At 40.8% G+C, this 26,391-nt stretch overlaps 1 protein-coding gene across 1 annotated transcript in view; it reads right to left on the bottom strand.

Annotated features, from left to right (window-relative positions):
* Positions 1–3,872: 3,872 nt before the first annotated feature.
* LOC133463817 (probable E3 ubiquitin-protein ligase HECTD2) overlaps positions 3,873–26,391 on the bottom strand; it is a 118,578-nt gene continuing 96,059 nt past the window's right edge. Inside the window, exon 22 of the mRNA XM_061745541.1 lies at positions 3,873–5,457. Coding sequence (XP_061601525.1) covers positions 5,337–5,457 — 121 coding nt within the window. The 3' untranslated portion in view covers positions 3,873–5,336. The remainder of the gene's footprint in view (positions 5,458–26,391) is intronic.

Raw genomic sequence — 26,391 nt, 5'->3', positions numbered from 1 at the left:
AATGAGCATGACGTCACAGATGCGACTTCACAGCGGATTACGCCCACTGAGTGGCAGAAAGACTGAGTGTCAGAAAGACTGAATGGCAGAAAGACTGAGTGGCAGAAAGACTGAGTGGCAGCGTACACCTTCAGTTTGAGCAACTGGAAAACATCTAAAATGGGATAGAGCTGTTGTGCGATCGACTGTACTCATAGATTTAGCAAGAAATCTGAGTTATCGTTTTACAGACTGCCGAAAAATAAGCTTAAGAGAGACAAATAGATCGCTGGATTTCAGGCACCGAAACGTGGATTTGCGGTTCCCATTTTGTATCAGGTAATGTTGGATTTTTGGGTAGCTAATGTTAAACGGTCCAATCATAAAGTTCGGTGTCCTCATCACTTTAATTTCGCCAACAAATCCTGCCTTGAAGTCGGACCAAGCGTCAGGACTTTTGTATGCCTTCAAGCTTTGCTTGGTGTAGAGAAATTAAGTACATATAAATATCAGGAAACTGGATTCGTGGCCAAATATTAATGTCCATGGACCACTGGTTCTTCTGGTAAATGTACGGGTCACTGTCAAGTCCAACTGCCTTTAATTTAAGCCGATAATCGGCTGTCATCCCGTCTTCTCCACTGGTTGCAGCTGTTTTTGCTGATGTTTTGCCACTCAGTGCGAGTAAGGGGGCGTGGTCCAGTGGGGAAGTGACGTCAATGCATTCCCTCTATATCAAGAAGAGACATCCAACACAGCCCAATGCAGCCATCCTGGTTGTTCTGCACAGCGGCTCTTGGGCGATCCCGTCTGAGTCATCGCATGAAGCCCGCAAATGGATGAATTTTAAAGGGTACCAGACCCATTTCACAGAGCGAGTCTGATTAGGGAAGAGAAAACAAATCCGGTTGCCTTCTACAAAGTACTTGTGGTCTCCTGAGGAACTGGCTTCAGCAGTACAAGTAAATCCCTTCAGAACAACATTCACTCTTCCATAATCCCTTAAAAACAAGTAACAAGGTCGACCAGATGAGTAACCACAACTACTTGGTGTCACGGTTTGTTACTTCCTGTTTTATTTTGAAGCCCATGTCTTTGTGTTTGACTTTCCTGTTTCCCATCTGCCCTGATTGTCTGCACCTGTGTCTCGTTAACCCTTGTGTATATCTGGTCTTGTCTTGTCTTGCCCTTGCTTCCGGCTGGTCCGTTCTGTTATGGTGCGGTTGAAGTAGGACCCAAATGCAGGTGACCAGAAGGCAGGAATTCCCAAAAACTAGTGATTTATTAGTGAACACAAAACCAAAAACGCTGCTGAGCAGGATGCAAAAACCAGAGCTTAAAACAAGAATCAAAAACTACAAAAACCTGGGCAGAAAACATGGAGGAACAAACAATATGGACCAGCAGGGAGCAAGGGAAAGACGAGACCAAATATACACAAGGGTTAACGAGACACAGGTGCAGACGTTCAGGGCAGATGGGAAACGGGAAAGTTAAACAAGAACTCAAACACAAAGACACGGGCTTCAAAATAAAACAGGAAGTAACAAACCGTGACACTTGGGTAGGAATACAAAACGTTATCTTTAGGGAAGATGCGACCAGGTCAACGACAAATCAAATGGCGGATCTGAGAGGAAGACCCAGCGGAACATGGCTGATAGACCCAGCCCTGACTCGGGTGACTCTCCATGCAGAGTCTCGTCTGAGCAGATTGAATTGAAGAGAGGAGGAGGGGCTTGTGATCCAGGATTACTGTGAAGGAGCATCTCTGGATACTGAACTGTGGGCCGAGTCCCCAGGGACTGGGGAAAGCTCACGCTTTGAGATTCCTCGGGGCATTGAATAAAAAACATGTAATAACTTAAAGGTTCTTAGCACACAACTACTGAGTCATTACGGAAGAGTAATAGGGCGATGCAGGAGAAAAAATATTTGAGAGGGGAAGATTTTTTTTTTATTGTGCACTTCGAGAAAAAAGTCAAAATGTCAAGAAAAAAGTTGAAATGTCGAGATTAATGTTGAAATACAATTTCAAGAATAAAGTCGAAATTTTGTGAATAAAGTCAAAATTTCGAGAATAAAGTTGAAATACATTTCAAATTTTTTCTCAAAATTGTACTTCAACCTTAATCTCGACATTTCGACTTTTTTCGAAATGTGCATAATGAAAAAAAATATTTGGAGAATAAAGTCGAAATTTCAACTTTTTTCTCAAAATTGTACCTCAACATTATTCTCAACATTTCGACTTTTTTCTCGAAATTGTACTTCAACATTATTCTCAACATTTCGACTTTTTTCTCGACATTTCCACTTTTTTCTCGAAGTGCATAATGAAAAAAAAAAGTTCCTCCTCTAAAATATTATTTTTATTTTTCTCCTGTCTGGCCCTGATACTCTTCCGTAGATTCCTCCCTATAACACCTGGAAGATGGCTTCTTTTGTCATCTCCAGTTCAGCACTAACCAGCAAGGACGACGTCTACCAACAAGCACCTCCCTGCAGGCTCGTCGTCATTCAGCCGCGATACAACATAAACACCGAGCCGTCAACAGACGGCTCTGCTCGGACGTTAAACACACTTGTGCTGCAGCCTCTGTCTGATTACAGCAGGCTGCAATGTCAGCAAACAAAACAATTACCATCTCATGATATACAAGCGCACGTTCTCCCCGCAAGCACTACACCACCACAGTGTGCTGCAAACAAAGCAAACGGATAAAAACACATTTCATAAAACATATTCAAAAAGTGACTGCAGTCGGGATCGACACACGACGGAGAATATTACAACTCGAGTTAGCTTACGGACACTGACGCTTAGTGTTGCTTCGTACCTTTAAAGATGCTGGATAAAGCTCCCAGCGGGATAATCTGTGTTAGTCAGTTTAATGCGCACGAGAGTAAATGTTCAATGTTGCAAATAAACCGGTTAAATCGTCTAGGTGACAGTAATATTGAGCGGAAGGCTTACCTGAGAAAAACATGATACTTTAGATGAAAGTACGAACAGTTGGCTTGTCTCAGTGATTTGAGGTTTTGTAGAGAAGTTTCAGGAGGGATTTGGTTTCTAGAGTTTAGGGCTGACCCGAATACCATCGTACAGCTTTGGTTGTAGATTTATTTAAGAATTTGAAGTTTTGTCTCTTTTAATGGGTGTCTTATGGTGCTTTTCCACTAGTACCTACTCGACTCGACTCAACTCAGCCAAGTTTCTTTTCCATAACAATTCAACTGGAGCAGAAGTAGGAGGTTGGAGTGAAGCTGCTGTGACGTATTTGATTGTGTGATCTAAACGAAGAAGACAACAACACTAAAGATGTAGAACCTGGAGGAGATGATAGATACGCCGTAACCTACGCCGTAGGCTCTGCTGCTGCTGCTGCTGCTGCTGCTGCTGCTGCTGCTGCTGCTGCTGCGCCCCGCTCTCATCATCGCCGAAAACATCAGATCAAATTTCTTAACAGGCGTTATTTGGATAAACTGAGCCCAGGTTGGGGATCTTAACAGTTACTTTTACGCCTGAAAAAATATTAAAACTTAATAAAGTGGCATATTAACAGCGCTACAGCTGAAATTAAAACAGCTTTTGGCTCTCAGCTTCCTGATCAGTGGTGGTGCTGAAAGTAGGAGTAGTGGGAGTATTGGGACAGGCCCCTGGGAAGATTTCAAGTGCCCTAAAATCTGTCCCTTCTTTTTTAGGGGTAGTGAAGAAAAGAAGGGCTAGTGAAAGAAAGTAGGGGGAGTATTGGGATTGGGCCTTAGGCGCTCATTTATAGGTTTTGCAAGAGCGCGTGAAACTTTTTAGTGAGTGCTTAAACGTTTTACGTGCTCACTTAAACAACTTTACGTGCTCACTTAAAGGTTTTACACGCACGCGTAAAACCCATTATATATATAAAAAACTCTGTGTCCCTTTAGGGGCTCTGTAAAAAGAAGCTCCAAGCGGCAACGCTTTTTTCTTTTGTTTGTTTGTCTCTGTGCTGCTGAAAAGTCAGCTGGAGCCGTGAGCAGCTATGAAGAGACAGAGCTCCTGGTAGATCTGGTCGTTCCTTATCTCCGTCTAGATCCCTTTTTAATTCTCTCCTCAGCACCAGATTTATGAACATCTGCACCTCAGAGTTGGATCACCAAACAGACTTTTACTGCCATTGCCTGTTGAATAAAATGAACAAAAAGCCGCCGTCAGAGTCGCTCTTTCACTGATTTCACATCCTGACTCAGACGTCTGACTCCAGATACAGCCGACTCAGCAGCTTAGAACCTCGGCAAAATAGATACAGAAAAGTATCTACTCGACACGTTAGACCCCTGGTGGGAAAGCACAAAACCGAGTCGGGCTGAGTAGTTTCTAGTGGAAAAGCGCCATTAATGCCTCCCGGGTCCCGGAGGTGGAGTTGAGGGGAGTGAAGAGGGTGGGAGGGGTTACTGGGTGGTGCTACGTAATGATGGCTCCAAGGCGAACCGCTAAACTGGAATCATCACCACGAGAGGTCCGTAAAATGTCAAATTGGTCTAAGACGGGCAGCCGCAGGTTAAGAGGCCGTGGTAACTTACAACAGCGTTAGGAATGAATGCGAAGGGGGGGGGGGGTTCTAACCAGCTGACTTGTTACCCAGGGTAAAGCGTACCGCTCAGCCAGAAGGGGGTCCCGCTGACTTCTTGAACAAAACAAACTTTATTAATCTGGATTAAATCCCGATTTCCACACAAACGAAAAAAATATCCGGAGGTCCGATTCTTCGGGTCCAGCCCTACAACATTTAAAACAATCACCATGTAGGAAGGCCGACCGTTCCTTCTCTTCAGGAAGCATCTACAATACTGTGCAAAAGATTTAAGCACTAAGAGCAAAGTAAGGATGGATTAAAAAAAATACTGCACCTTCTTTTTAATAATCTACACAATAAGAAGATGTAGCAAAGAGAAACGAATGAAATACACATTTGCTTTTTCACAGGCAGCAGGCCTCCATACGTCAGGCAGGTGGGTTCCAGGCTCCTCGGAGAACTTTCCACAGCATCGCCGTCCTCTCAATCTAAACTGCTTATGGCTTTTGCACAGTAGTGTAATTGTAAAGATCCTCTAGTTTCCTTCACTCAAGGTCCTTTTTTTCGACCAGAACCAGTTTATGTGCAAATAAAATGGCAGTTTCTTCTGCTGCAGATATCAAGAGTTCAAACAGGTGAGTCCAGCTTGCTGAGCGACACTTTTCCTCTGCAGTCTGATCCACAAACCCAGGATCCGTGTTGTGACAGACGCATAGCGAGCATAGCAGGCAGGCAGTCCGTGTGTGTGTGTGTGTGTGTGTGTGTGTGTGTGTGTGTGTGTGTGTGTGTGTGTGCGCGGCCAGGTTACTCCAGGCCAAAGCCTTCAGCGTTGGAGATGGCGATGGTGAGCTTGTGTTTGAGCTCCTTCCTGGTTCGATATGGAGGCAAACAGATCTGGTTGAAGCAGGTGTGGGAGATGGGAAGCCTGAAGAGACACAAACAGACAAAAAAAGAGAGTTTAATGTCAGTGAATGCAGGGTTGGATCTGGCACGTAGTCCAGCTGTGCCGCACCTCAGCGCAGCTGACCCATCAGCTGTTTATCTCCCATGCATTCACTCGGTAAATCATTTACAGATCAACGAAACATGCTCTCTGTGCAGTAAAGAAAGACAAAAGAAGAAATAGAGTTGGATCTGGAGCTTAATCTCATTTAGGGCTGGGGATCGATTCAAATGTCAAGAATCGATTCGATTCCGATTCTTAAGATTCAGAATCGATCATCAAGATTTGATTCGATCCGATTCGATTCCGATTTTGATTTGGGTTAGTGTTATTAAAACTGTTTTTTGAGCTGTTGCATGAATTATGACTGTTTAGTTATGCAACATACTAATATTAGTATTATACTGAGATTCAACTGCAAGTATTAGCAGCTAATGATGCTGTAAGGACCAATCAGCTCCCAGAATGCTGATAGAACTGCTTTCAGAAACATCATGTGGGTCAGAATTACCAAACACATCCAGGGAGGAAACAGAGACGGATGAAATCAGTTTTATTTTTTCCCACATTCCGTTTTTATTTGTTCCATTTTCGGTCTATTTTGGTTTTTAATTTTTGAGCATTTGGTTTTTAGCATTTTTTGCAAATGTAACCCCAAGAAAGTATATAAAGTAATGAAATATAGACAATTTATGCAATTATAACTGAAAACTTTAATGTTTTCATACCATTAAACATATTTAAAGGCAAAAACGTGGCACCAGTTATTCTCGTGTCCAACAAAACATTTCTTTTTTGGGGATAAACAAAAAAATAACCAAAAGTTGTAATGTAATGATGAAAAAATATATATACATAAATAAATAAAAAATAAATAAAAATTAAAAAAGAAACCCCAAAAAATAATTAAAAAAAAAAAAAATCAATCTTTAGACATTTGAATCGATTTTTAGGAATTAATATGAGAATCGATTTAGAATTGGGAATTTTTTCAACACAGGCCTAGTGACTGAGGTCTGGAGCGCACGGGCACCAGATTCAGAGTTTCCTCTCTGGAGATGCTCTTCCAGACCTTCACTGCAGCTCCTTCAGTTCTGCGTGTTTGATATCAAACGACTGATTTGGTCATTGAGGATTATTCCATTTCCCTGCCTTCAAAAAGCCTGGAGTTTCTGTTTCGGGGGGGTTGAGGGTTGCCATCCTTCTGCACTCTGTCCTCTCACTTGTGCAGCATTTGTCTAAATGTGTTCAGGGAGGATCGTTTTCACACATGTTCTGCCCGACCTTAACCTTTTTAAGCACTACCACAGGGTTGTACCTGGTGGTACTCCCTCTGTATTTACACTCTCACTCTTGACTTCAGATTTAGATAATGATACTCCTACCTTCTCTAGGATATTCATGTCAGGCTCTTGATTCAGCCATATACAAAGGTTTCTGCTGTCTTTCATAGTTTGAGATCTCCTTGGACTTCACATTAGTCGCTCCCGTCTAATAGCTGACAAATGCCAACTCCTGGTCTCAACCTCAGACCTTTGTCTGCTTCAGCTGTCTATAACTGATGAGGGAATGGATCCAACTGGGCCAATTAACTTCTTTTCAACCAGTTGTCCTTGAAAATGGAGGTAGTATCGTTGCCAGAGGATACTTTCCTCCCGCCCTCTTCTGGCCTCCGTGGGCGGCTGGTGGCCTGGGTTCCGGTTTCTTCCTTGTCGGCTTCTGGTCTCTCGGGTGGCAGGGTTGTGCCCTCCCTCCTACACTATAGTTACAGTTCAGGTAGAGCATCGTTTTGACATACACACCTGCTCACTCACCTACATACTCACTCCACAGTTTTGGGGGACAGTTATTACAGTTATCGCAGTATTCTAGCTTTGATTCAGTCTCAGGGACCTGGAATGGTTGCTGTTTGTGTCTCTGCCTGTTCTCGTGTCTGTTTTTCTCTTACAGATTTCAAAGGCTTGTGTGCGCGTTGTGCGTTTCCCTGAGTTTTTCTGGTTTCAGACTAGCAGCGGATGTCACTCCTCACATCCGCTGACTTTGGAGCCCAAAGACAAACTCAGAGACTTTGGAGCCGTCTCAATCTGAGCATCTGTCATCTGAGATGTCACAAACCAGATCAGGGTGGAATTATCAAGCCTCACCTTCCTCATCTCCATCCACAACCTTAAATGTTGTACTTCTGAAGCGAGGAGTCAAAACTCTTTTACTGACTTTCTTTGCTAACAGCACATTGTCATCTTCAGTTAATCTTAAAAATGATTTTCAATGCAAGACAAAAACTTTGTATAATTAAAATCCAAGGTTGAATTGTTTCTGTGTGGAGTGTTTCCCTTCGATATTCCAAAAAAAGGGAAATAATGTGCAATATCTTTCATTCACTGCAACGTGCAATTATGTAAATATCCATCTGTAAATATCCGTCTGTTATTTTTTTATATACTAGTATTTCTTATTATTTATTTTTCTTCTTATTATTATTATTATTATTGTATATACCAGTACTGTTTATAGTGTGTTATTATTACTGTGTTATTACTTTTCTATTGATGCCTCTTGTTTTTGCACTATCCCCTTTGCTGCTGTAAACTGCAAATTTGCCCTATGTGGGACTATTAAAGGATTATCTTATCTTATCTTATCTTAAAACACGGGACTGAGTAGTGATGGAAAGTTTTTATTTACTTTGAATAATTGTCAGCAAAAATACATAAATAATTAAAGCTGCAAGCAGCGATGAACGGGCCCTCGCACTCATGGCCAACGCCCCTCCTTCCAGCCCCCCCCAAAAAGAGAATATTAAAAATACGATAAATGTAAAAAAAAAAATAAAATTAAACAAGATTTATCTTCTCATTACAAGCAAAAACATCTTGTTCCACTGGCAGATTTTTCTACTTATTCTAAGTGAAAACAGGTGAACAGGTGAAACAGATGAAAATGGTGTTTTTTTTCCAGTGATGAGTCTTGTTTTAAGTGTAATGAGGTTTTTTTTACTAAAATGAGACATTTTCACTAGAAATAAGACAAATATTCTTGTTAAGATTGTGAGTTTTTGCAGTGATCCATGTTACTTATCCTGTGAAGGACAGAGTCATATTGATAAGTTCAGAAAAGTGTTTTTTATTGTTGTGTTTTGATGTATTTGATGTAAGCCCAGTGGATATTTAAAGCTTACAGAAGGCTGCATTTAACTGCTGCTATGTCATTCCTGCAGTATTTCTGCAGCTGTTTTGGTCACTGCTATTATTTGTAATATATTATAATATTTGTAATCAGAACAAATTATCTGTCCACATATGATAAAATCCACCATCCCCCCTGATTTTTTTTTACAACTCGAGTACTGGCTGCGGTTCTGTTTAAAGCCGGGCAGACACTGTGCCATTGCTGGCTCGTTTTGAACCAATTTTCCTCTTGTTTCAATCATTAATATGTGTGCAGACAAGGTAAAAAAAAAAAAAAAAAGAAAACTCAAACTCTTTCAGTTCACTGTGTTTTCTAGTAGTTCTTCTAGTTTTCTATTGTTACTTTTAAGTTTACTGTTCCCTTTGTGGTTTTACTGGTTGTAAAGCATGTAGCTTTAATTATCACCCAATTCTGTGTTTCACCTTGTTAGTCAACTTCACTCCAACTCATTACCACCAATTTTACACTTATTTTTGGAATGAATGGTCAATAGACCTCATTTACATAAAATCATAGCTCATTTTTGAGATAGATAAAGATAAGCCGAAATTCTGAATTTTTTTGACTATAGTTAAACTCAGAGGCATATAAATTGATGGATTATCACAGACGGGTATATGTGAAAATGAAATGAAATCATTTAAAATGTTTGGACCACCACCCAGCACCAGCCAGTGGTTGGTGGGTCAAATTGAATATCACAGGAGAGGAGAAATTGAATAAAATATCCATAATTCAATGCAAGTAGTGACCAGAGGTGGTAGTAACGAGTTACATTTACTCCGTTACATTTACTTGAGTAAGTTTTGGGAAATGTTGTACTTTTAGGAGTAGTTTTGAATCACTATACTTTTTACTTTTACTTGAGTAGATTTGTGAAGAAGAAACTGTTCCTCTTCCTCCGCTACATTAGGCTACGTTGAGCTGTTACTTTTCTTTTATCCCTTTTATCCACGTACGCGTCAATCTCATGACATCACTGGGTGATTCTTTGGGAAAAATGTTTGTTTTTGCATGTTTTGTCACATTTACACAGACTCAAACACACACAGAGTTTCTATGAGTTCATGTTTGTTCTAGTTCTGCTGGTTAAAAAAGAAAAGTACAAAGGCTGGAAATTTTGTGCTACTTGTGCTTAATTTATTTTTTATTTTATTCATTAAAGTACTTGAATTTACTTTACGCTTATTTTAATTTAAGCTATTTTTCATTTTTTTATTAATTTTAATTTATTTTATTATTTTATTGGTTTAATTTGCCTGAAGATGATTATTTTGTACTTTTGTCTGTTTGAATGGTTGTGTTAAAAAAATAAATCAGACGTTACTCAACAGTTACTCAGTACTTGAGTAGTTTTTTCACCAAGTACTTTTTTTACTTTTACTCAAGTAATTATTTGGATGACTACTTTTTACTTCTACTTGAGTCATATTATTCTGAAGTAACAGTACTTTTACTTGAGTACAATTTTTGGCTACTCTACCAGCTCTGGTAGTGATCATCAATTTTATTTGAAATGAGTGTAACAGAGGCAGTTATATGGATGAAAATCATATTTTTGATATAAAAGAAAAGTGAATATGGGTCAATTTGACCAAAAGACCACAGAAGGGTTATCTATTAACATTTCAACATAATCAACTCATCCAAGAGGTATTCAGAAGAGCTTCTCTTCTGCAAATGGTACAGTAGATGAGCTGCCATACAAAGGAATTTCCCTTTGGGGATTAATAAAGTAATTCTTATTCTTATTCTTAAAATCCGTCTAGCTGACGTGACCCAGGCAGACCAAACAACAGGCTTCAGCTTGAGCGGCCGTTTTCCGCTTGGTCCTAGTGCTGACCTGTCTCCATTTAATATAGGGTAACATTGTTTTTGGACGGTAAAAACTGCAGGGGACCAAAACTGCCTTTTGAAAAAGTGCAGGATACATGTCCCCCCCCCCCCCCCCCATATTACGTCCGTGTATGAACGTACAGTCAGTGTGAGCAGAGACCTGTCGCATCAGAGCATCAGGTCCGTCCCAGCCGGTGTTCTGCCAATTTCTGCTCCCTGCCGAAAAAATGCTACGTTTGGGTTCTGCGCATGCGCACAGTCGATTTTCAAAGTTTGCATCATTTCTTGCACGATGTAAAATGGATAATGGGATGTTGATTATTTGATCCTTCAAAATACACGACCCATGACATGAATGCATTACACTTTGTGAACATTATACGATAAAGAGAAAAAAAACAACAATTCTATGGCTTTATTTGATATTCATTCAGTCATTCGCCTTTATTTAACCAGGCAGGTCATTAAGAACATTCTTATTTACAATGACGGCCTGGCAAGAGACAAGGAAGTGGTTTAGGGAGTAAAACACAGTAAAGTTGTGGCTCTACAAAGGTGGAAAACCTTTAGGTAGCATTTTTTGGCAAAGCTGCAGAAATGGGCAGAAACTGGCTCTCGGCTCTGCGCGTGGCCGCGCGCTCCTGATCGGGATCGCGGATGGAAGCTCAATAATAATATAATACTATAATCAAGCCCGGATTACCCAATGGGCATTATGGGCGGGCGCCCAGGGGCCCACGCGCATCAGGGGGCCCGTGGCCGAGCCTCTTTTTTTTTTTTTTTTTTTTATTTATTTATTTAATTATTTTTTTTTAGGGATTGGGGCAGCTAGAATTTGAGAAACCCGTAGACTGTATATAACCAATAAAAATCACGTAGATTTGTTTTTTTTTTTACTAAAATGGAATGTTTTGATTGGTCAAACAGCTAGCAGTCGGACGTCACTGTCCTTATAAACGCCGCACTGACAGCTCCGAGTTGTGGGAGTGTAGGAGTTTGATTGGAGAAAGATGAGTGAGAGAAGCGGTTGTAGTAAAAGAAAGCGGAAAAGAGAAAAGGAGGAGAGGGAGGAAACTTTTTTAAAAAGTGTGCCTTCCATCCAACTTTTTTTCAAAAAGAAGCAGGGATGAGGAGGAAGAGCCGTCGTCGGCTCCGCCGGTACAGCCACCACCGCGCGAGCTCCGCCGGAGCCGGTCCTGCCGCCGGGTCCTCCGGAGGAGGATGCTGGACAAAGCGCGACACAGCCGGTTGCTAGTTGTAGCCACAGCGCGCCGGGGGATGCTGCTTGTTGGATGTACACGCCTTGTACATCCAACAAGCAGCATCCCCCGGCGCGCTGATGGCCATTGAGTCTCAGCTCGTCAAGAAGTTGGACTTTGATGAGATTGTGACTGAGTTTGCGAGTAAGAAAGCAAGAAACTAGTCTTTCTGAGAGAGTGATCATGAGAAAAGAAGATGGGAGTAAAATGGAGAAAGAGCTGAGAAGGAGAAAGAGAGAGAGATGAATGTGGGAAAAAACATTTAGAAAAAAAGAAGAAAAAAAGAGAGATGAACCAGAAATGAGAACCACATTGAAACACAGAGGAGGAGGAGAAGAGAGAGAGAGAGAGAGACATTGGAACACAGATGAGGAGGAGAAGAGAGAGAGAGAGACATTGCAATACAGAGGAGGAGGAGAAGAGAGAGAGAGAGAGAGACATTGCAATACAGAGGAGGAGGAGAAGAGAGAGAGAGAGACATTGCAATACAGAGGAGGAGGAGAAGAGAGAGAGAGAGAGAGAGAGAGAGAGAGAGAGAGAGAGAGAGACATTGAAACACAGAGGAGGAGAGGAGAGAAAGAGAGTCATTGGAACAAAGAATAGGAGGAGAGGAGAGAGAGACATTGAAACACAGAGGAGGAGGAGTGGAGAGAGAGAGACACACAGGTATTGTGTGTGTGTGTGTGTGTGTGTGTGTGTGTGTGTGTGTGTGTGTGTGTGTGTGTTTTAGTGTGTTAGGACAACCTATATTACATTTATTTTTCATTTTTATTTAATATCATAAGGCTTTTAGTCTAGTTGACCAGTGCTATTTTGCATCCTTTTTGTATTAGCAGAACATGATGACAGCCACACTGAAACAGAGATGAGAAGGAGAGGAGAGAGACAGACAGGAATGAGACAGCCACAGGTATTTTGTGTGTGTGTGGGTTTGTGTGTGAATAATGTAGGAATCTGACTCTGAATCCACAATCTGGACTTGTGGAGATGAAGCAGCTTTTGTTTGCAAATGGTAATGAGTAACAATATGCTGATGGTCTTGATGTTGTAGCTGCTTGCTGAGGAAAGCATAGTTGCAAGTATGTGTAAATCCTGTATGATGGAGGATATCTGCAGGTGCCGATTTTGTCCATTGTAATCATACAGACAGTACCCTATCAGTGTAAATCCTGTATAAGCTACAGGTGTTTCCAACAAATAGCAGTCCATAATTCAAAACCCAGTTTGTTTGCTTGTTTGTGTGTTTTCGTGGGAGAGGGGGGGCCCATCAAGAATTTCTGCCCAGGGGCCCCTGCCCTCTTAATCCGGGCCTGACTATAATAAAATAAAATAATTGCAACACGCATTAAAAAACCACAATACAACTTACGTGACGTGACGGCGTGACTCCACATGTTGCTGCAAGTTGCAACAACCCCCCTCCCCCGCCCCGCCCCGCCCTGCCCCGCCCCCGGCAGCTTCCAGGAGCTGCGTCTGCGCGTTCCCGCGGTCTGCGCGCACGCGGCCCGCAGACAGCTTCATGCTTCTAATCCAACTCAAAACATTCATTATAAATCTTCTCTTGCACATACAATGCTCAAATCATATTATTTTCAACAATATTTTTACGAAGTTAGAAGTTAATTCGACATTGCATGACAAAGTAAAGATTTATTTCAAAATGAGTTCATATTTTGAATAAAGTCGGTGACAAACTGTCCCAAATATAGAATGGATATCAGAATGGAAGCCTGATTAAATGTATTGATTTTGGGTCAATTTGGACCAAGTATTTGAAAGTTAAAACAACTTTTATGTTCATGGCGAGACACCGAAATTTGACAACCTCTAACAGCGACGCCCTTTGAGAAAAACTTACAGTTTTCTCTGTCAGTCATCGTCAATATCTTACCTATTTATCTGACCAACTTTGAGATCCATCCGCTCATCTCCCTTTGAGCACAGATGCATACTACAAGACATGACAATTCCTGGTGCCAACAGGTGGCGCTACAACCGATCCTGAATATTCCACCATAGATGTCTTCAGGCTCAGCCTACAATCATGCACATACGTTTTCAACCACATCAAATCATGTATTGCTGAATTACAGCCAATTGGTGTTTCATGGCGAGCCTTAAAAATGACCCCAAACTTCGCCGGATCACTACGGTCAAGCCCTCTGCTAAAAACGTAAAAGCTTCGCAATTTAGCGTCGGCCATGTGTCTAGATTGTACAAACCAAGTTGTGAGCCAATCTGATAAAATCTCTAGGAGGAGTTCGTTAAAGTACGAGGCCTAGAAATGATCAGAATTCATGAAAAATGACATTTTCTGTTCAAAATGCCGGACTTCCTGTGTAACTTAGACCATGGGTCCAAAAGACTTTTTTGTAGGGCTTTGTCTGATATAATAGACACATAAAGGTCATTGCTGTAAGTCAAACCATATTGTGGGGCTCGTCGAAAACATAAAATAGGTGGCGCTATAGAGCCTAATCCTTTTTGACCCATGCCTGTCGCCCATAAAATACGTAATTTTACGCGACTCTGGAAGCGTGTGCAAAATTTGGTGAGTTTTTGAGCATTTTAAGGCCTCCAAAAAGGCAATTTATTTATGGCGAGAATAATAATAATAATAATAATAATAATAATAATAATAATAATTAAAGCTGCAAGCAGCGATGAACGGGCCCTCGCACTCATGGCCACCGCCCCCCATAAGCATATCAGAAAAGACACCACCCACGACTCTCTATGTCAAACCATTCAAAAGTTATAGCAGAAAAAAGGGACAACCAATCAGAAGAAGGGGCGGGGCTAATTCAGGCCAATGAAGGTCAAGGACTCCATACAGAATCTGATGACACCACCCACGACTCTCTATGTCAAACCATTCAAAAGTTATAGCAGAAAATAGGGACAACCAATCAGAAGAAGGGGCGGGGCTAATTTTCGCCAATTATGGTCAAGGACTCTATACCGAGTCCCATGACACCACCCACAACTTCCTATGTCAAACCATTCAAAAGTTATGGCAGAGAAAAGTATTCTAGTGGGCGCTGTTGAGCCGTTGAGCCATTAATGCAAACCATGAAATATCAAATTTATCGACAGGCCTGGCTTTTCTTTAAGTAGCGACATGATACAGGTGTGTACCGATTTTTGTTCATGTACGTCAAACCGTATTATGGGGCTTGAGGCGCAAAGTTTTTTCTGTCTGAACCAATCAGATGAAGGGTGGGCGCGCTTTTTGCCGTCTAGCGTCGCCACGGTAACACTTTTGAAAGAGAAAAGTAATGCGTGGTGTGGGAAAATGGAGACGCACATTTTGTTGTATAACACACCTGGGTGCACGTTACGGTTCGGGCCGTATTAACTGCCGAAGGAATGGCATAAATTGCGCCAAAATGACACGATTAATTGAAAATGGCCGACATCCTGTTCGGTTTCGGGCATGACCCCAAGAGACTTTTCTTTAAGTTGCGCCATGATACAGGTGTGTACCGATTTTCGTGCATGTACGTCAAACCGTATTGTGTGGCTTGAGGCACAAAGTTTTCAAGGGGGCGCTGTTGAGCCCTTTTACCACGCCCATTAATGCAAACCTTTAAATATCACATTTTTCACCATGCCTGGCTTGCGTGCAAAATTTGGTGACTTTTTGGGCCGTTTAGGGGGGCAAAAAGGCCCTCCTTTCGTCAGAAGGAGGGAGAAAGAAAGAAAGAAAGAAAGAAAGAAAGAAAGAAAGAAAGAAAGAAAGAAAGAAAGAAAGAAAGAAAGAAAGAAAGAAAGAAAGAAAGAAAGAAAGGCAGACAGACAGACAGACAGACAGACAGACAGACAGACAGACAGACAGACAGACAGACAGACAGACAGACAGACAGACAGACAGACAGACAGACAGACAGACAGACAGACAGACAGACAGACAGACAGACAGACAGACAGAGACAATCATGGCGGTACAGATGAGAGGATAGTAGTTAAAATCAGATCACTCAAATGAACGACGATCATACAGTACAGCTGTATCTCATGGTCCAGAATGTATGATATTATATTAATCTTTTATACCATATTATATTACATGCTGTTATATCATATTAGCGTACCCAGTAATATAGCATATTGTATTATTATATTGTATGTTGCTTCATTTCATATATTTTTGACTGTATTATATTGTAAAATTATATATCATAGCGATTGCATTATTATATAATTTAATTTATAACACTAATATACAATTCCTCACACACACACTCCTTCCAAATTTTTCTTTTTTTTCCGTTATGTTTTTGTTTTAAAGTTTGTTATGTCTGTTATTCAAATATATTAATACATTCATTAATATGCTATACTGTATTTTGTATTGTGTGTGTGTGTGTGTGTGTGTGTGTGTGTGTGTGTGCATGTATATATATATATATATATATATATATATATATATATATATATATATATATACATACATACATACATACATACATACATACATACATACATACATACATACATACATACATACATATATATGTGTGTATACCTGAAGTGTGACTACCTGCAGAACGTATTTTAGCATGAAAGCTTGCATATTTAACGTAAATCAAGCATCCTGTATCATAGCTACATGTCTGCCGTTTGTAACAAAGCAAACCGCGTGAAAATCGGTTAAAAATTAAGCAAGTTATAGTTATTTTACTTATGCAGACACCTCCTTCCACAATAGAAGTGAACGCACTAGAGTGAAAGTGATACCGATCCAAGGTGGCGGCCACGCCCGACGTTCTCAGGCAGTCAATGCGGCGCCTCGACCAAGATGGCGCCGCCATGACATGACATGGTTTTCATATTTAATCAATATTTCTATAGTATTCTTAGTAATATTTATAGTTACATTATAACATATATATATTATTACCATATATATATATATATATATATATATATCATACCTGCCAACATTGGGCTGTGAAAAATAGGGAGATTTTCTGGGGTAGCGGTTGGAATGCTCCACTCACAACATCCCCGCCCTGATATAAACAAGGTGACTTTTTTTTTTTTTTTTTTTTTAAAGATTTTTTGGGCTCTAGTTGCCCTTTATTAAAGATGCAGACTGGAAACGGGTAGAGAGAGAGAACGGGGATGACACGCAGCAAAGGTGCGCAGGCCGGGATTCGAACCTGCGACCGCTGCAGGAGGAGGACTGTAGCCTCAGTATATGAGCCACTGCTTAACCCACTGCGCCACCGAGCGGCCCTAAACAAGGCGACTTTTAATGAGCTTTAAATCCATAGCTACAATGAAATGTGCTAAAATGTACCTCCCAAAATGATTCTACAGCCTTCTTGGAGCCAAATAAGTTTAGTATTAACAACAATAAAATTTGAATTTTCCAGGTTCCCTTTGTCACCCAAGGACCTGTTGTATTTGTAGGTGTCAGACTTTGCAGCTTCAATCACTTTCTTGGAGGGTACATACTTGTGGCCAGGGCTGGTATGGTTTATCTTGCAAGAAAGGAGTGCGCAAAGAGTAGAATTATCCATACTCAATGGGGTTTTCTGTGAGGATCTTTTTCACCATGCTGAATGTCCTCTCTGAGCTTCATTGCTGTGAGGGATGCAGACCATTGCCTTCATCAGTGATGCCAGATTTGTAAAGCTCTCCTCTTTCCCTAGAAGAACCCAGAACCTTCAACTCTCTCTTCCTGTGGGAGATCCTTGCTTGCTATGACTTGATACTCCACCAACTCTTCCCTCAGCTTTTTTTCAAAGCATTTTCTCAAACAAAACAAATTTTCAAATAACAAAATAACATATTTTAACCATTTTCCAAACAATAAAATAACTGAAGAAATCTGAAAAATGGTTCAAATATGTTATTTTGTAACTTTAAAATTTTAAAATATGTTTTTGTAATGCTTTGCTGATGAGAGAATATGTTTCTCTATTTTTCTTATTTTTGTGAGGGGGATATATATATTGTTTTTCGGCACTACCTTGTTCTCTATAGCTGATATAACATGAATTACTCCTATGTGGGATCAATAAAGTTCTTATTTTTGCCATCTGAGAAAATTAAACATATTATATTTGTTTCCTAACTGTTTCCCAAGTATATTAGTGCGTGTGTGAATGAATAAATGAGACGTAAAACGTAAATTTCTTTGTAGAAAGGCGCTTTATGAAAATAAGTCCATTCACTAGTATTAGTTTACAGCGCAGTCTTGCCACATCCAATATGGCGGCGACGTTGACGTATTGGCAGCTCCATGGGGCGGAGCTTGGACGTAGGCAGTGCTTTTGGGTTGGGTTGCCAGGTTTGTCAGGAACCCGTTAATATAATACATCCATGCAGGAACCCCGACACGTGAAACACCATTGACTCATTTCACTTTAAAATCGGGAGATAAGCGGGAGAAATTACAAATCGGGAGCAGGGCGGGAGAAATGGTTGAAAATCGGGAGACTCCCGCTTAAATCGGGAGTGTTGGCAGGTATGATATATATATATATATATATATATATATATATATATATACATATTATTACCATATAACATGTATTCATATGACATAACATATTAATATATTATTACATTATGATGTATTTACGTCATGACATTACATTACATATGCGTGTCTATATATATATATATATATACACACCTCTATCCATTAAGTGTAATGAGATTTTTTTACTAAAATGAGACATTTTAACTAGAAATAAGACAAATATTCTTGTTAAGATTTAGTTTTTGCAGTGATCCATTTTACTTATCCTGTGAAGGACAGAGTCATATTGATAAGTTCAGAAAAGTGTTTTTTATTGTTGTGTTTTGATGTATTTGCTGTAAGCCCAGTGGATATTTAAAGCTTACAGAAGGCTGCATTTAACTGCTGCTATGTCATTCCTGCAGTATTTCTGCAGGTGTTTTGGTCACTGCTATTATTTGTAATATATTATATTATTTGTAATCAGCACAAATTATCTGTCCCCATATGATAAAATCCACCATCCCCCCTGATTTTTTTTTTTTTACAACTTGAGTATTGGTGGTCACCCTTGATAACTTGGGCAGGTAACGTTAACGTTAGTTAGTGGTGATACACAACTATTGTATATGCTGCATGATTAGGTCGTTTTTCGCAACGAAGAGATACAATTTCAACATGTCCAAGCATCCCGAATCATACCCACGTTAATGACGTTTATGATGAACCAATCCGTTTGTAAATCCGTCAAGATTTCAGCAAGTTATGAGTATTTTTGTCTGTACAGACCACTCACCCTCCAACAGCAACAACTATAGCGCACGCATGCGCACAAGAGAGTCTCCTGTGGCAAGATGGCCGCGGGTGAACGACGCTGGAGACTCCGCCGTGAGTCATCTAGCCTTTATATATGTCTATGATATAAATGACATAAAAAAAACCTGAACTTACCGCTGACTCCTGTCAGTTACCGGGTCCGTGCTGTGGGATCTGATCCTTTTATAAGGGTAAATGTCCATGCAAAACCTCATCTTAACTCTCCCTCACTGTTCAGCAGCCACGGCTGCTAAACACTGGCTGCAGCTGGAGCGGACTGAGCTGGTGGTGGGCGTGGTTTCAGCAGCGGAGGAGACCGAGGGGTGGTGTGCATTTTGGTGACGTAAAGAAAATGCACAAATCTAAACGGCCTCACAGAAACCACATGACACGGGGGGACTCTGTAAGGGTGGGGGCGAGCAGACACTGCAGATTTTCATGGGATTTCATCTTTCCTGTGTTGGCAGGGTGAACGTCAGAGATGTAGTTATAACACTGCATACTTATGAATAATTATAAACATTGAAAAACGTACTTTTATATGAAAATAACCAGAAACAGATAGCTATAACATGGTATTTATATACTGCTTTAATGAACATTATTTTTATAGCCTATAAGCTATAAATATTATTTTTCTATTTTAATAAAATTAAATGTTTTTCTCTTATTTCAATTAAAACAAATAGGAATATTATCGGTTTTAATGACAATTATTGTACATCACAGCTAATTGTAAAATACATTGATTCAATTCGATTATATACAGGAATTACAGGCTATGATAATAATAGAAAAGAAAGAAAAATGACTAAAACAAAAAAAAAAACAGTGAGTGAGACAGGCAAGACAGCGACAACCAATGCAAGTGGGATGTCAACAGTGTATACTTCAAAACACAGACAACAACTTCTGAGCAAGTGGTTTGTTGAGCAGATATTGGAATTAATCTCAGATATTTGCATGAGGTCACTCTCACTCTCAACTAAATAAATAAATAAATAAATATATATAAATACAACAACACACCCCTCTCCTCTAATAAATTCAAATAAACAATCAAACTTATTTCCTTATACAATTTATACAAAAAACATATGTCTTTGTAAAAGAGCATAATACAAAGTCTTTCAGAATAAATGTACGTATTTTTAACGTGTGACAGCATCCTGTATCATAACTACATCTCTGCCGTTTGTAACAAACCAAACTGTGTGAAAATCGGGTAAAAAGTCTGGGAGTTATGGATGATTGCAGTCCATAGAAACTATGCACTAAGCAAATGATGCCCTGTCCAAGATGGCGGGCGCATTGATCGGCACCCTCCCCAAGATGGCGGCCGCGCTGAAGATCAGCCCCCCCCCCCCCTTCCCCCTGCGGGAGCTCAGCCCCTCCCCTCTCCTCTCTCAGGATCTGACTGAGACACAGCCTGATCACACAAAAATATTCATTAAAAATCCAGAATTACACATACTTTTATAGAAATCACATGATATTTTCTCATTATAGTAAACAACATATCTATGAAGTCGGATGTCAATTTTGACATTTTGTGACAAAGACATAGCTTTTTATGTTATTAGTTCATTTTTTTAATTTTTAGAGTGACGGAGTTCTTCAAAAACAATATGTTCCAGTGTATGATTTTTTAGTCCTGTTGTAAGCTATCTGAAACTGCCATTTAATTTTCCTTACACAAAATCTCTGATTTTTAATTAATATTTTACCAGAAATACAGAGTGACATAAAAATGCCAATTCCTTTCAAATTACGGCCACAATACGCGACACGGTCAACAAGGGATCTACTGACAATCATATGTGTCGATTGGATTAAGATTGGATGAACGAAACAGCCATTAGAGCACATAATTTGATGAAAAATGTATACCTGACCAAAAGGTGGCGCTATGGAGTTCATCCAAGATTGTCATATCCACTTGTTCAGAATGGAAGCCTGATTACATGAATTGATTTTGGGTTGATTCTGACCAATTATGTTTAAGTTACAACAACTTTTATGTTCATGGCGAGACACCGAAATTTGACAACCTCTGACAGCGACGCCCTTTGATAAGAACTTACAGTTTTCTCTGTCACTCATCGTCAATGCCTTACCTATTATCTGACCAACTTTGAGATCAATAAACTGATCTCGCTTGGAGCACAGATGCATACTACAAGACATGACAATTCCTGGTGCCAACAGGTGGCGCTACAACCGATCCTGAATATTCCACCATAGATGTCTTCAGGCTCAGTCTACAATCATGCACATACGTTTTCAACCACATCAAATCATGTATTGCTGAATTACAGCCAATTGATGTTTGATGGCGAAGCTTAAAAATGACCTCAAACTTCGCCGGATCACTACGGTCACGCCCTCTGGCAGAAACTTAAAAGCTTCGCAATTTAGCGTCGGCCATGTGTCTAGATTGTACAAACCAAGTTGTGAGCCAATTCGATAAAATCTCTAGGAGGAGTTCGTTGAAGTACGAGGCCTAGAAATGATCAGAATTCATAAAAAATGAAATTTTCTGTTCAAAATGCCGGACTTCCTGTGTAACTTAGAGCATGGGTCCAAGAGACTTTTTTGTAGGGCTTTGTCAGATATAATAGACACATAAAGGACATTGCTGTAGGTCAAACCATATTGTGGGGCTCGTCAAAAAACATAAAATAGGTGGCGCTATAGAGCCCATTCTTGTCGACCCATGCCTGTCGACCATAAAATACGTAATTTTACGCGACTCTGGAAGCGTGTGCAAAATTTGGTGAGTTTTCTAGCATTTTAAGGCCTCCAAAAAGGCAATTTATTTACGGCGAGAATAATAATAATAATAATAAACATCACAGATACAATAGGGTCCTCGCACTTTCAGTGCTCGGGCCCTAATAATAATAAACATCACAGATACAATAGGGTCCTCGCACTTTCAGTGCTCGGGCCCTAATTAAACCGGGGAAATCTGTGTTTAAGAATGTTTAAGGTTGTTGCCTGACCAGTGCTAACGACTACAAATGTGAAGGTGATAAGGAGGATTGTGGGGGATGTTAAAGTGAGGGCCTGAGAAGCTTAAGAGATGAACAGGAAAAGGCTGGAGCTGAATAACACTGGGGGTGGGGTGGGGGGTGGGGGGGGGCATGTGGCAGCCTTCGGGTCGATGAGTCCAAGGCAACATACTCTAACCAATCAGCTGAAGCCTTTCGTCTATACATTCAACACAAAGCCCCCACCCCTCCACCCACACACACACACACTCAGATCCTCAACTTTAATCTACTTCTGTGGCCCCCGGGACTCATGTGACATGTAAACTGAGGGCGGTAGTCTCACATGTGTGGACATGCGTGTGGACAGCGGGGATGGTTTCCACCATTTACCATCAACATGTGTTCCTATGGTTCATCCAGACCTGCCTGTAAAGAGTTTGACTATTTCCCATTCACATAAGAGCGTTTTCATCAATTAAGTCCCACTGGCATGTCCAGTGGTTGTGTAAAACATATAGTTAATGTATACGTTTTCTACCGTAACATTCACACAGAACTAGTGATTATATTTGGGGAGGACATTGCATTTAATTGGGACGAACTCTTCCTTGGGCTTGTACGTTCAACCACTGTAAGTTCTGAAACTAAACACTTACCGGTATTTGGAATACTGAGCTTAGCTGCAAGAAAAGCCATAACAAAGAAATGGCTTAAGCCAAACATCCCATCTATAGATGAATGGTATCATATCATTTATGATATATTTGTGATGGAAAGAATTACTTTCTTAATGAGGCTGCAGCAATCTAAATTCAAAGACATCTGGGAGAAATGGAAAATGTATATTTCCCTGAAACATCCTGCTTTTGTTTAATTTTCTTTTCTTTTACTTCTTTTAAACAAAATTTGTTTAAGTATTTATTTTCTTGTATTACTATAATAGAAAACACCCCATGTTCATGTCTGGTATAACATGTTTTGTGAATGGAAAAAAACTAATTGGAGCACTGTGTTGAAACAAGTAACTATGCCATAAAGATGTATGTATTGTTGACATGTGATTCCAAACAAACATAAAATAAAATTTAAAAAAAAGTTAATGGATTACTACTTTTATACACCACACATACGCACGCACGCACGCACGCACGCACGCACGCACGCACGCACGCACGCACGCACGCACGCACGCACGCACGCACGCACGCACGCACGCACGCACGCACGCACGCACGCACGCACGCACGCACGCACACACACACACACACACACACAAAACTGTTGAACCCTTTCCATAGATACTGTCTCCCATAGAAACACAAGTGCTATGCCATGAGAAAATGATTGAAACTAAAGAACAAAAGTTGCATTTCAAGCATTCAAGCATTTCTAGACAGTTTTCTCCTCTTCGTTTGGCTCAGACGGATTAGAAACACAAAGTTTGGGCAAAGTTAATACTTGAGATACCGTGTCGGCCCAAATGCAGAAGTAAACAGTGTTATTTTTATTTAACCACAAAAAGGAAGCAAGATAAATGGACTGGCATGAAAGGAAGACAGACCGGGCAATAACTAAACACATGATTAGACACGAACATGCGTTCGTGTCTAATCAATACAACAATACACAATCAATAGAACAATCAGGGGAGGGAATGAAGAACAAGATCTTGGTCACCATGTTATTAATTATCATCAATGTAGATTTGTGAGGTAAACAGGACAAACTATAAAAGTAAATCCTGTTGTGCATCTCCACCTGAATGCAGAGAACGTGAGGAGAATCCAAAGGTGGAGCTCCAAGAACAACAACATGGATGTGGGTCATTGGGTGGATGAAGGGGGGAGGATTTCAGGTCGATGAGTTCAAGGCAACATACTCTGGCCAATGAGCTCAAGCCGCTCTTGTATACATTAAACACAATGACTCCCAGCAAATCCTCCACCCCTGGGCCCCAACACACTCCACTGCCCCCCCCACTGAGTTCCACTGATATGAGCCATGAGAGCCCAGCTCATACGTGCGTAGCCGTGGTAACGGTAGGAAGACAGCTCTGAGTTCTCACTGGGACATCGGTTCATATGCATGTAAAATATTGAATATGAGGCTCCATTCAATCAGGTCAGTCTTTACTGCCACTGTTGTTTCAGAATAAATAACACCACTGTTTGTATTGCGCACGGTGTGAGAGCTGCACACACACACACAAACAAACAAGTGTTTCAGTATGTGTGTGTGTGTGTGAGAAAACGCTGACCCACGTAACCTAATGAGAAGTAAATTTTCCCCTCACGAAAACCCCCAACATGCTTCTCTTTATCCAAGTCCAACCTTCTCTTTACTGAAACCCTTTTCAGAAATGAAATGCGTAACGTTAAAAACTTCATTGGTCTCAGAGTGAGGGTTGATTTCCGGCTGACGTTGCTCACACGTCACCTCGTAATGGCTGTGAAAAGAGACAGAGAAACCCTGGACGATTGGACATGACGCTGACGTGCCACTGTCCCCTCAAATACACAACTCTTTAAGTGCAGTTGGGCTTCATGGGCATGAAACAGATGGTGTCCGAGCGTGTGAGATAACACTACAAGAAAAAAGTCCAATTAAAGCTGCAAGCAGCGATGAACGGGCCCTCGCGCGTGCAATTTTGACCAATAAAGGTCAAGGACTCAAAATCGAGTCAGATGACACCACCCACGACTCTTTATGTCATACCATTCAAAAGTTATGGCAGAAAATATGATCTATCAAATATCGACCAAACAGAAGAAGGGCCGGGGCTAATTCATGGCAATGAAGGTCAAGTACTCAAAACCGAGTCCGATGACACCACCCACGACTCTCTATGTCAAACCATTCAAAAGGTATGGCAGAAAATAGGAACTATCACATATCGACCAATCAGATGAAGGCTAATTTGCACCAATTATGGCTCCATGGCAACGGTGGCCCGAGCCCTGTGCATCTGTACATGACCAGTGAAGAGAGAGACGTTGCAGACGCAGCGTCAGCGAGCCGTCAGATGATGATCCTTATCATTATCTGCAGGAATTTTACACATCGTCCCCCAAAGAGTCTGACGGTGAAAATCTAACCTTTCTGTGCAAATTATGTCCACCTGTGGTGAGAAAACAAGTCAGAGCGTCTGCCTCGTCAACTTCACATTTGAAACGTCATGTGGAGTTAAAGCATCCGTCTAGTGTGAGAAAATATCTGCAAGTCCTTGACAATCAAACAAAGTGATCAGGAAAGACCAGGAAGACCCAACAGCCCCAAACGACCCCAGTCCCACTGCTGCTCCTTCAGGGGGAGGATTTACCTGCAACAGGGAGGCAAACTGATAATGGACTTCATTGTTGGAGATTTACAGCCTCTGATTAAAGTTGAAAAGCCACTAGGACAAAACATGATTGTATAGAGTGAACAGTTTTAGGATAGGGGGGCGTTTCATTCGTACTGAATTTGAATTAGTTCAAAGTAAAAATGGTGAACTATGAACATGAACTATTACTATTTTTAAACTATGAACTGAACTTTGAACTATTTCATGAGAAGTATGAACTTGCACAACACTGTAAATGATTCATGGTCACACGTTCACGTGAGAGGGTTGGATATAATTTCCTATTTTTAGAATACCCAATCAGCAGAGACCACCCACCAGGTAGCCCCTCAGGGTCGAAAAAGGGCCTCTTTACCACAGGGCAATTTTTTGCCCCTGTTAAGGTTCCTGAAGACCACATTACAGGGCTGGTTCTGGTAATGGAAACACGCGCAAACGGCCCGTCCCCGTAAAATCTACCCAGAACTCCCGCTAGTGGAAACAAGTCTATTGTCTTCAACCGCCGCACAAACATTGTTGAGTGTGGAGGCTTGCTCTCTGGGTCTGAAATCTAAAAGACTCCTATGAAAGCATCCATGGATGACCTAACCATCAGAGCCAATAGGTTGGTAGAGCATCCAGGGATTAGAGAAATTTGTATCCTGGCAAAGATCAGTTCCCGAACGGCTAAGTTCAACTTCATGGTGCTGAAGAAAGGTAAAGTAGTGGACAAGTTCCACCTCCATGTGGGTGGTTTTGCAAATCCCATTCTTCACCAAGAAACCAGTTCAGAGCATTAGCAAGTGCAGTCTCAGGGATAGCCATCCAAACCAGCATCAAGGAGCTTGAGACATGGCTCTCTGATGTTGAGAAGTACGGCCTAGCAAGTTGATGATTATTTTAACCGACCCAGCATCCTATCTCGTATCCCTTAGCCTCTGCTGCTGTACCACGGAAAAATGTGCGTAGTGGAGATCATGTGCTTTGGTTTTCCAAACAGCTTAAACAGCTCCATGGGAAAAA

Source organism: Cololabis saira, chromosome 17 (assembly GCF_033807715.1).
Source record: "Cololabis saira isolate AMF1-May2022 chromosome 17, fColSai1.1, whole genome shotgun sequence".
NCBI classification, from domain to species: Eukaryota; Metazoa; Chordata; class Actinopteri; order Beloniformes; family Belonidae; genus Cololabis; species Cololabis saira.
Note: the sequence above shows the minus strand (reverse complement) of the source record. Positions and strands in the feature narration are given on the sequence as shown.